At 48.9% G+C, this 12,285-nt stretch overlaps 1 protein-coding gene across 6 annotated transcripts in view; it reads right to left on the bottom strand.

The window, feature by feature from the left end:
- Positions 1-4,713: 4,713 nt before the first annotated feature.
- The window catches only part of TTBK1 (tau tubulin kinase 1), a 91,590-nt gene continuing 84,018 nt past the window's right edge, over positions 4,714-12,285 (bottom strand). For 5 of the 6 annotated variants that reach the window (XM_069009191.1, XM_069009190.1, XM_069009189.1 and 2 more), the window contains one exon: positions 4,714-12,048. In XM_069009191.1, coding sequence (XP_068865292.1) covers positions 11,622-12,048 — 427 coding nt within the window. In that variant the 3' untranslated portion in view covers positions 4,714-11,621. The remainder of the gene's footprint in view (positions 12,049-12,285) is intronic. The other variant, XM_069009188.1, reaches the window with a different exon arrangement.

Here is a 12,285-nt window from a genome sequence, read left to right as displayed (position 1 = left end):
ATTGCCCAGACATTAAGTGCTGCAAGGGCACTGAGCAGAAGAACACCACAACCTGTGACCTTAAGAGACCTTTCCCCTTTTCAGCAGCATACCTGGCCACCCATGTTTCACTAATGTGCTGCCCCAGTGCTTGGTATGAGCCATTTCAGTACTCATCCCAGGACAGGCATGAAGGAAGCACACAGGAGTGAAGTAGGGACACCTGACAATGCTGTGCCTCCAGGGTTACAGTTTAAGCTGAAGTTGAACTAAAGGACAAATTATTTTTCTTCACCGCCGGTCTTGTAAGAGCAAGGAAGAGAAACTCTAACCGATGTGCTGCTGCATATTTAAACTGCAAACAGATCCAGCCTCCCCATCAGAAATCAGATTACAGATCATTGTTCTGCAACTCCTGGGGCTCTGCTGCTCATACTGCAGTGCTTAAAATGTACTTTGCTGTATTTCTTTTACCCAAATGTGCTCCTTTAACCAGTTACCAGCTGTAGTTAATGACCAACACATGTGCAAAGGCTGTGACTAACTTGACTGAGTTAACAACTTGGTTAATTAGACCTGACTCAAACAGCTTGAGCATGCCTGGTGAGAGAAGTCAGACTCCTCTGCTGCTGCTGTACATATGTGTACAACACACATAATGCTGGAAATAAGAGTTTATTTTTTACTTCACACATGTACCACTTTCTTTTGCAATCTTTCCTTCTCCTCCTTTTCAGGATGCCAGCTACTTGCTGAGAGGGTTGGATTATTAAATTACTTGGTCACTAATGTGTTAGATTTTCTGTTTCCAGCAATAATTTCCTAACACCTTCTATGGAGCTGTAATAGCCTGGATGGTAGAAGGACCAAAGGAACTGATTTGCTCCTTTAGCAACTGGAGCCACCCCACAGGCGTCTCAACTGCTGCAGAGTAGCTGGAGATCCAATCAGTTCTTGCAGGCTGGTGTTTAAATGATAATCTTCACCTATGGGAAAGCTGCAGATCCTAAGATCCTCCCTTCTCCCCAAGTTACGCCTAAGTGCCATGAAAATCCATGTCCATCAGAGCCACTGAGATGGACTTGCTCTCAGAGAGCAGAAGTGTCCCCTTCTCACTGCAGCTCAGCGCAGGCTCTGATGCCTGCACGAGGGAGATGTGGCACACAAGGGGAGGCTCCATTTTTCCTGTGATTGGTAAAGGCAGTTTAGACAGGGAGATCCTACAGAGCTGGTAGTGTCAGCTCAGGATTCCTGCAGTGTCAGTCTAAGGTGCACTGTGCTGCAGCAGCGCGTCCGAATGCTCTTGGCAGGATGTGTGTGCACCAGATTTTGTAGCTCAGTTGAAGTAAGAGAAGGTGCAGCCAACAAAGAAGTCCTGGGGCTCCTGAAGGTCTTTGTTTAGTTACAGAAGAAAGGGAGTTTATGCCATTCTGACTTGGTGCCACATTAACAAGACTCTGCCTTCCATTGCTTGCAGTTGGCTCGTGTGCAGCTGTTTCACTTGACTGCACAAATGACAACTGTTTTGTAAGTAAACTGGTTCTGGCCAAAGCTTCTTTTCTTGCCTGTCATAAACACAAACACTGATTCTACCTTAGTGTGAAAGGACACAAGCCACTTCCGTGTCTTTTGCTGTGTGTGATCATGGATCCACAGCCAGCACTTGCATGCTCCCTGCTTCCAAGACAGATCCCCCAGACCTCTCTCATGCCCCTTCTTACCCCTTCCACTATCTCATGGATCTATTTTCACCTCATTTTCCTCTAACCGGTGTTGTTGGGAAACTGTAGCAGGGCAGAGATTCAGCCCAAATTATTTGGCTGCATTTTACTGAGGAAATGCAAATCCAAACTCCTCCTTCAGTCAGGGAAAGCAAGACACAGTGGGAATAGAAGTCCAGACAGGATCAAATGTTTTCAGGGGTGAGATTCCATTTGATTAAATCAACTCTCACTTAGATGGGATAATCCTCTGTGAAGTAAAACATTGCCAGGGAACTCGAAACAAACCCACTGGTTCAGGGAGCAGCACGAGCAGGGAAGGATGACCCAGGAGCTGGGAAGACTCCAGCATTGGCCACATCCTCCTCGACTGGGCACAGACCCAGAGAGTCTCAGCATGGCTGGCAGAGCCAGGGGTGGGACAGAGCCGATCAACAGCCCCAGACACAGCGAGAGGATGAACCAAGACCAGAGCCCCTCTAGAGAGCCTGGTCTGAAGCAGGAGAAGGGCTGGAGACAAAGCTACAAGGCAGGTGTAAGATCCATGCAGCACCCAGGGCAGGAGGCAGGAACATGTCTAACACAGCTCAGATGGATGAGAGACACAGGCCTGAGCAGAAATGAGGTCCTGGGCCATAAGCAGAAGGTGCTTGGTGGCAGGTGCCCTTGGGGTCCTGATGCCCTGAAGGGCCAGGGCTTTACATCAAAAACTCAGGGAATGCTGCATGGCAAGCTCGGAGCAGGCTTTAGCACTGGCTGGAAGAGTGTTTTTGGAAAGCCTGTGCAGACAGTAAAGGTGTGGGAGTGAAAATACACACAGTCACACACTTGCACTGAAGGTACAGATGGGGAGATGGGTGAGAGTGGTTTGTAGGGAATTACTGAGTGGGTAAAGCGAGGTCCAATGCTCACCTGACAGTGTTTCTCTGCCAATGTGCTTGTTAGGTCTCAACAGCTCCACAGCTCTATCCTGCATTTCCTCCCCTTCCCAATGAGTTCTTCCCCAGAAGGAGTAAAGAAAAGCTGTGGAGTGTCCAGGGAAGCTGCTTTCACCATACAGCACCACACCTTCAGTGTTTGAACTTCTCTGCCTGCCTTCACTGATCACCTTCCTCCACTAATTACCTTGTTCCACCATTTTTCTCATTTAATCTAAGCATCTCCTAGCTCCTATCTTGGGTGACCAAGACTTCAGCTTTGATTTTTCTGCCCTGGGTTTGAATGGGGATCCTTTGCATTTTGCAGTTTCACCAATAACTGCAACTGACTCAGGTTTCCCTTGAATCAATAAGAAACTCACCCAATACTGCATCTCCAGTGTTAGCAAGAAACATGGGAAAGGGAGTAGGGCAGCTGGTGTTACTTTCCAGATGGTCTTGACTCCAACCCATTCCTTGTTTGAGGATGCAGTTTTTGTGACTACTCCTATGAGATGCACTGTCCCAAACTGGTTGCTTACTGACAGCTTTCAAACTACATTTATGCATTGGGTTAAAATGCCAGTGTAATATTAGAGGTCTCTTCCAGCCTGAATTATCCTATGAGCCTATGGACATTACACCACAAGGTTTTGGGCTTGTTTAGCCTATTATCTTAAATCTGAGGCTTTACCTCACTGTTTCAAATATGAATTAGTGAATTTGAACAGCTGGACTCAATTGCATTGTTTTCTTTTGACATTTTTTGTACATGATGAAACCTGTGTGGATGCTGTGTCTCGTGGTCTCCAGGTGCTCTCTGCAACCTGACACATTTTGGCAGATTCCTTGAAGTTACAGGCTTGAAGGACTTCTCACTGGCATGAGAAAGCATCCTTGGGTCCAGCTGTCCTTGGGTCCAGCTGACTCCAGAGCCCCAGGGTGAGAGTCTGTGGCAGCCTCCCTCTGACACTGGAAGGGTAGATGAATGTAAGGTTGGGAATAATAAGCGTTTCCTTGCAGTGCAGGCTTCCACTGCAGTGCTAAGGCACTCTTGTGGCTTGCCTTGGCTTTTCTTGTCTTGAAATACCTCAAGGTGACTGCAGAAGAAACATCTCTGAGCCTAACAGTCTCTTTGGCTTTTCCAGATATAACAAAAGTTGCTCCGAGTAAAGATTCCGCCTCCTCCTGCAAACCTGTCTTTTCCTATTTTGTAAGGCTCTTCCAACACGAGCTATCTGTTTTAGTTTCTTCCTCCACTTGCCTTCTCACTTGACAAAGGCAGAGGCTGCACCCAGCACATTGTTCCTGACAAACCTGCCTTCCAGAGAACCTCTCATTTCACCATCCAGAAGTGGTGATGAAGCCCTTCTGGCAACCCCTCCTGCTGGCAGCTGATCCATGCAGCTCTGAAACACTTCTCAATTGCCCAGTTTATGCTGCTCAATTTTAATTTTCATCTGCCTCTTCCTGACATAGGATTTTAGGAGCTTTTATGTCCCAGTGTTTACTTTTATGACTTTGGATTCTATACTGGAGTCAAATGTGTTTTCTTTAGGCTATAGGAGAGAAAGAATAAAATCTGTCATCACAGGAACATCTTTCCAAGGGAGCAGTTATCTTTTATTCTTATCTGTTCCCTCTTCCACCACCCCATCCCAAAGCTGGGTAATAAACTCTTATTACACACCCCTTGATGTGGTCAGCACACCATAGGCATGAAGTTACTTGAGTGTGGTAAAAGGAATGTTGTAAAAACTGTCCTCAGCTTAAACGTCACATGGTCGAAGAGTATTAAAAGTCAAACTATACCAAGTTACTGGTTTGCTTTTGCTCCACTTCCCACATATTCATGTGCAGGTCCAGCACCTCTACAAATGTTACTTAAGTGTGGCATCTAGACTTTGCAATGCATATTTTTAAATTTTGTTGTTGTTATTAGAAAAGCAGGCTTTTCTCTCTGAGAAAGCTGTTTTGGGAATGGACGGCTGAGCCTGCTGCCTTGCAGTGAGGTTGTAAACAAGGTTCATGGTGAAGGAACATGTCTTGCAACACCAATAAACGGGAGAAGACACCAATAAAAAGGTAGACAGGCTTTTAATGGCATGATCCAGAATCCCCTTTTAATAACAAATCTAATGACAACTGTGTCTGATATGAACAAGAAATGGCATAATTGTTTATTTTTTTTTAAGATGTGATCTGAAATTAAGACAAATGCCAGGTGGGTCTGTATACAGACAGGGCTTCTGTGATGCATGCCAGATTTTATGGCCAAGAAATTTGCCATGCAGTTGAACCAGATTGTGGTTCCTCAGTCGGAGTCCTACATTCTGTTTGCAGTGTGTAAACATTCTCCAGCTGCTTTCCTAAAGAATGCAAAGAAGATATGTAGAGAGATTTAGCCTTGGGATTCAGTCACATTTCCAGGCAGGCAGTACCACGGAGTGGAAGTCCTGTCTCCAGAGTGTGCCAGAGGCGAAGGAAAACATCGGTGCGCCAGGTACAACGTCTGAGTGTAGAGTCACATGCTATCGTGTTAAAAGGAGATATATAAAATTATCTGTGTTTCCAGCTCCGATTCCTGTCTGGAGAAGAAGCAGCAGGTCCCATAGCACAGCAGTCCTGCTGACACTGGTTTCACACAGGGGTACCCCCACATCCTGCAGAGCTCATCCCACCCTTTGCAGGGATGGTCCCAAGCCTGTGCCATGCATTCCCGAGGAAACATCAGCTCCAGCCTCCTCCAGGGAACCTGTGCCAGAGCTCCCTGTGCTCCAGGCAGGGCAGGATGGGCCAAGCCAGAGGCAGAGCAGCCACTGAGGAGCACTGTGCTAACACCAGTCCCGCAGTATCCTCGCCAAAGCAGAGCTCTCGCCCCTGAGGCCCCTCTGGTTCAGGAGCTAAGAGCAGGAGGAGTTATTTTTTTGGTCCCTACCGGGAACCCAGCTCTGCTTTGGTAGCTCCCATCCTCCTTCAGCACAGAGGGCATAGTGTTTATTTAAAATCTGCTTTCCAGACATTTGCAGCTCCAGAAATAAAAGGGAAAATGTTCCTCCTTATGACCCAGAGCACTGGCCTGCATGGGGCCTGCTGCATAGGTTGGTGGCCAAGTCTGCCCCAGGCTCTGCAGAATCCAGGAGGGCTTCAACCCCCCAGGCAGAGAGGGACTGACCTGGAGGGAACAGACAGTGATTCTGAAGACAAGATTTGCTAGAGGAGCTACATTAGGAATGAAGTGACAGGAGAGTGATGGTGTATAAATCACTGTCATTTCATGGGATTCTGGCTGTACTCGGGATCACAGCTCATATCAGCCTGCAGGCAGAGCTAGTCCCTGACCTCACAAAGCTACCAACTCCAATGCTCATGAAGGTCTTAATGCCAGCTGGCTCTGCTGCCACTGCCAGCAGTGTCCCAGCCCCTTGGAATGCAGCACCTGCTGCTGCTGAAGAGCACAAGCACTGGAAGCTCTGCAGAGGACATCAGGAGCCAGCACAGTGAGCCACAGGCTCGCACCCAGCAGCCCAGTTACAGGCACACACCACACGAGGAAAGGGCCTGAACAGCAGCCCAAGCTCTCTTCCTCATGTGGAGGTGCAGGAGTAGCTGGCAAACAGGTGGAACCAAAGGTGCTTGCAAACTCTCAGGTGGTCCCCGTGGGCTTTGGCAAACCAGCCTAACACTGCTGGAGCATGGGCATGTTTCAGTTCAGCCAGAAGAAACTCATTTGATACCAAACTCATTATGTTCACAATGGGACTTTTACTGTGTTCACATGATTAATTTAACTGCAGGTGACCGATGTGTGGGGCAAGGCCTTATGTGGGCATTGGTGTCTGTGCACGTGGAATAGTGGTGGGATCATGCCACGGGTCGATAAACTATACAGAGAAGAAAGAAGTGTGCTGAGGGACCACTGAGCTGCTGCTGGAGCTACCCAGGCTATCAGTGATCATCATCTTACATGGGATCTACAGTGAGAAAAGACCTCTGTGTTGGAAAGGAGAAATGTGAAAGATTTTCTTGCCCCAACACAACCTGCTTTGGATCAAAACATTTCACCGCCAAACTCTCAATGCTCGTGTTAGCCGGGCAGCCACGTGAACAGCGATGCTCCAGATCCTGATCCGTGCCCCACAGAGCTGTGTGTCAGTCTGGCAGGTGTTGCAGGTCTGGTGGCAAGCAGGACAGCTGTCAGCCACCCAGGCTGGTGTGTTTTGGCCCTGGTTTGTGCTCAGGCAGGTGGAGCTTCACAGCTGACATGCACTTTGGTAAGAGTGGTACCCTGTTCCCCCATCCACATTCCCTGCACACAGCAGTCAGCCCTGCACACATCAGAAGTCACAGATGAGACTTCTCTGAAGGTAGCAGGATCCTTTTAAACCTTTAGTCACTATATATAATGGTCACTACTTATATTGTTATAATAATATATATATATATTATAGTATTCTTTACTTAGAAAGGGCAAGCAAAGTCTCCTGCCTCTCACTGATTCCAAGCACAACTGACCCAGAGATATTTGCCACTGAAACACCTTCTGCACCAAGGCAAGCAGAAGTGCCTGTGCTGCCAACCAGACAAATCAGTTAAGCAGCTCCATCCATCCATGTGTTTGAGCCTCTCCACAGTATCAGTCTGACTGGTGCCATCTGTCCTTTTTCTCCCTCTCCTCATATAATCCATTGCCACACTGGCTTAGTGCTGAGATCTGCCTTTCAGATTCCCCACTTGGCACATCCCTCATGTATCCACGTTTCTTTGCAGGCAGCTCCTGGCCAGACAGCAACCATTGGCTCCTTTTCACCAGCCAGGGTGACATCTTCTTGGCCGGTGGGCAAGGCCCCTGCAGAGTGAGGACTCAGCACAACACCAGGCAGTCCCAAAGACTCTTGTAGTCCCAACACAGGCAAACAAGACCTGTCTGTCCCTACCCGTGCAGATGAATGCACAGATGAAGGAACAGTGGTGGCCTGTCACAGGAGTTCCCTCAAAATACACATGGGCACAACCCCCTACAGCTGGCCCGGACAGACCCTGCAGCGGACACTGATGGGGAAACACATAGTATCAGGCTGTTTGTAGAAATTCCCAAGAAAGTGCTGGGAAACCTGCTTCTCTTCCCCTGACCCCACACAGTTTTTTCATTCTTCCTAGGCATTTCATCTGCTCTGGTCAGCTCCCTCTTCTTCTCGATCTTCTCTTTGCAGTGAAGCAAGGACACAGCCACACACCCCCAGCACTGTTTGAGCAGCCCTGTGTGTCCTCAAGGCTTGACAGAGCTTGCACATGACTCATAGCAGACAACAGCAGGGTCTTGCCTCTCCCACTTTTCTGGAATGTGACAGCCCACCATGTCCTGTGATGCCAGACTAGATCCTCTGGCGTTCCTCAACCACCTAACTTCTCCCTAACATCACAGGCCTCATTCCCTCTTGTCCCCAGACATGATCTCCCCTGTTTGCTCTGACTATGGCAGGTGCCTTTCCAACCTTCCTACAGGGCAGCAGAAGAAGAGAGGACCCAGAGGGGCTGTTGACCCTTCTGAGGGATTGTTTTCTCAGTAACACTAGCAGAGAGCACCCCTGCTGCCAGAAGATGCATCAAGAGACACACACAAGGAATGTGAAATTCTGTGTGTGCTGCTCCACAGGACGGGAGCACCTCCATCCCAGAGGACATGACCCAGGGAGCACCATGCTGTTGACACACTCTCCTGTTGCTCTCCATGCCAGGGACAGCCGGGAAGCAGGGCTGTGCAGGGGCAGGGAGTCTGGTAGCACAACCACGAGGAGAGATGACTCATGCTGGTCTCCCTCTGATCTCTGTGGACCCAGCTGCACCCTCAGTCCAGCCCTGTCAAACAACACTGTGAACAGCTGTTATTTTCCATGCTGGCCATCTTTCCCTGGCTTTCTGGAACCTGTGGGACCTGTCAGGTGGCTCTCCAGTATCTACCAGCTTTGGCATGTGGGTGGGACCAGGAACCTACTGCACCACAGAGATGATACCTTGGTGTCACCAGCATCCTGCCTGCTTCTTGTGGTTGGGTCATGGCAGAAAGACCTCTTAGAAGACAGCTTGGTTTCACAGAAACCTTTAAATAAGAAAAAGTCCCCACAGTCCCATGAAAGATTGCACTGGATGGTTGCTTCACAATTAAAAGCCTGCCCAATTTCTTCATCTGCTGCTCTCAGCTGCTCTGTCTTCCCAGCTTTCATGTGCCAGATGAAGACCACAGAACTACAGAATGGTTTGGGTTGGAAGGGACCTTAAAGATCATCCAGTTTTAGCCCCCCTGCCATGGGCAGGGACACCTTCCACTAGACCAGGAAGCTCAGGGCCCTGTCCAACCCGGCCTTGTCTCTGCCCTGGAGCTTCCTTCCTGACATAGTGCCACAGAAAACTGTCCTTTAAACTTTTTCCTGAATAAGTACACTGATTGTGCTTTATTGGCTTCCCATGATGAGGCAGGTTTGCTAACCCTGTTAATAGTCCTGTAGTCCTTTTTCCAAGCTCTTTCAATGTAATTTTTGGCATGTGCATCTAAGACCTGGATAGAGCAGCTGGTAAAGGCTCCACAACCACGTCTTACCATCTGAGCACTCTAAAATTAGTAGCCCTCCAATAAATTAATAGGAGTCCCATTATGACTTATATTTCTGGAAATAATCTGTCTTTGGGTTTAATCTGTTTCCTAGTTTCTAAACCTGCAGCACATACTTGGGTTCTAGTCTGACCCACACTTCAAACTCACAGAAAGTTATACTGCCACCAGAAGAAGTGGTCACACTCTATCCTCTCCTTTTCCTGCAAATGGTGAACCAGAGTGATGAAATGAACCAGATGAAAACCAAACTGGCGAATCAGAGTGGTTCGTGTTGTGCTGGATCAGCATTTCCAGCCACTTTCTCCAACAGATGCTGCAGTGTAAATGTGGTGGAACTGTGCAATGAAGCAGGTGGAACTTGGAGGGATGTTGCTTTTGATGGCAACACTAGCTCAGTCCATGAGACCACAGCTGAGTTCCCTCTGAGTTCCCAGTGCTGCTCTGCAAAGATGAGGGCATGTTTTCAGGCTAAGCTGTGCCACTTACTCGACCAGGATGAACCACATCAATGGAAAACACTTTGAGCTAGGTGAAATAAATTCTTAGTGCTGGCAACACTGAGACTGTAATATAAAGAGGTAATTGCTTCCTCCTGTTTCTACACACTTCCCTGTTCAGGTGTACAAGGAGTACCCTTTTCTCCCAGCCACCCTGTCACAGCTCTCATACTCCTTTCCAGGACTCCTGTAGATATGAACAACTTCAGGATTCCTTGAACTCGATGGCCAGCAGTGTGACTGTTTGCATTCATGTTCAAACAAATCAATGTTATTACTGTTCAGATTCTGCTGTCAAGTTTTGCTGCCTGCAAACAGTAAATATTTGCAGGTAGTTGCAACTGCAGGAATGGGTGTACAGAGCAGCTGAGTTTTTGTTCTGCCTCATGCAAAGCCTCTTTTAGGCATGACAATGGTGTGAAGCGCAAAGTATTTGGGTCTGGAGTGTTTTCTCCTGTGAGGTGTGGGGAAAATTTTGCCTACTTCAAGATCTCATCAAGATCAGACAGGTATCTGTCCATGCTTTCACTTTTAAGCCTTCCTAATTAGTCTGGGGGCTAAACAGCTGGTTGATTTAGCTCTAGCTGAGTGCTAAGCTTCTGCTCAGATAATATTACTTGAAGAGCACAGCCCTTGCTTTTATGTTCACATTGTCTGTCCTCAACATGTGGCAGAGGTGAGCACCAAGGAAAAGATATAAACCCCACCTCTGCCACTCAGCCCACTGTCCCCTCAGAGAGAAATGCACAAGGTACCCATGGCATGGCAGCAAACCTCTCACTGCAAAGCAGCAGGTTTTGGGTATACTACAGGATAATAATTTCCCACCCTGCCATGTAGGGGAACATTAAACCACAGTGTCAAAATTCACAAACACCAAGAGCGTGACAATAAAACACAAGGAATTCAGGTGCAAGGGGCACCCAGGCTAAAGGCATCCAGTGACTATTCACATCTTCACAATGGAGCTGTGTTTGGTGGACTATAGGTCTGTGGCACCAATCACACTCAGGCTGAGAGGAACTACCCTTGCTGGGAGATGTGGTGTCCACAGATCAGTTTGGTATTTGTGACAGAAGTGGCTGCACTGTGCTCCCTTCTACATTAATTAGCAAGAGCTCTTGATTTCCCAGCAAGCTGCCAACACATCCCTACTTCCATGTAAGTACCCACCACGCAGGCACCTGCTGAAACAGCAGCAGTGTCTGAACAGCAATGCCAGACAGCCCCCTCTGTGGGACATACCAGAGCAGGTAGGAGCATCCAGCAAGACCTGCCTGACTCCTAATTCCCACCCATAGAGACATCTCTGGAAAGAAGAGCCCTCTTCTCCTTGTCCCTTCTCTTAGCACACAAGGATGCATCCATCCTTCTTGAACAAGCTAGTGGCAATCCCTTGCTAACACAGGTGGTGGGAGGTGAGCCAACACTTGGAGATGGTGGCGACCAAGGCTGGTGTTTTCCCAGCAAGGAGAATGGAGGCAGCTGCCTGAAGGACAGGAGCCTCCCTCTTTAGCAAGCCTTGCTCTCATCACCTCTGCTCCTGTTTCCACAGCTGGAGTCGGTGTTGAGGACTGGTATTGCTAACAGAGAGGGGAATCCCTGGGGAGGGAGGCAGGTCAGGCACTGGGCAGGCTGCCTGGGTCACGGTTTGGCGCTGTGCGTTAGCAAGCGTGAGCTGCGGGCTGGGTGTCTCCCTTGAAAAGGCTCCGTGGCTCAGAGGCTGCCAGGCCCGTGGGAGCTGATTGCGGTGTGGGGTGAGAGTGAGTGAAGCATTCAAGTACAGCTACTGCTATACACTCGTGGGTCCAGCATGGAAGGCTGTGCTGCAGCATCTCAAGTGTATACTATATGCAGAAGTTACCCAGTCTGTTGGGCTCGCAGAAGAAGGTCATTATCTGGCAGCTGCCTTACTTTCCAGGGACACCTGCTTTCCTTTGGTTGCTGGACTTTGAGTCTGGGTTTTTCCTCTTTGTCGTTTTTTGGCCACGCCAGGAGATGGCAGGGAATCTCCTGTAGGCCCCGGGGCCTGAGCTGAGGGCTGAGGTCGGGGGGAAAGAGGAACTCTCTGAGGAGCAGTCCCTGGTTTATGCTGTCGGCAGGGAGAAGGACTTTCCCTCCGAGGCAGCAGCTGGCTTCTGGGGGAAGTACTGGGGTTCCTGGAAGGAAGGACAGGGCTCCGAGGGGATGCACCGCTGGACCTCTGCGAGCTGCTCCGTGGAGGAAGAGAAGTGGAACTCGGTGATGAAGGAAGCCGACTTTGTACCTGTGTTGTTCGGCCCTCGTATGGGACACTTCCAGCTGGTCTCTGTGTCTGAAGCCTGTAGGGGAAGAAAAGAGGGAGGATGAAGGGGAGTTTTGCAAGGGGCTTTTGGGCTCCTGGCAGGGTTGGCGTGAGTGCTGCCAGGCAATTACAAGGAGTCTCCAGCACCAGGATAGCAGAACCTATGCTGTGAACCAGATGGGGCACTGGTTTGAACACCATCCTGTAACTCAGTGAAGTTAACTGGTGTTTGCCCTGGTCCTCCAACACCCTCTGAGTCAATATGCAGGCATGG

Source organism: Aphelocoma coerulescens, chromosome 3 (assembly GCF_041296385.1).
Source record: "Aphelocoma coerulescens isolate FSJ_1873_10779 chromosome 3, UR_Acoe_1.0, whole genome shotgun sequence".
NCBI lineage: Eukaryota > Metazoa > Chordata > Aves > Passeriformes > Corvidae > Aphelocoma > Aphelocoma coerulescens.
The sequence above is the reverse complement of the archived record's forward strand: the minus strand, read 5'-3'. Positions and strand labels throughout refer to the sequence as shown.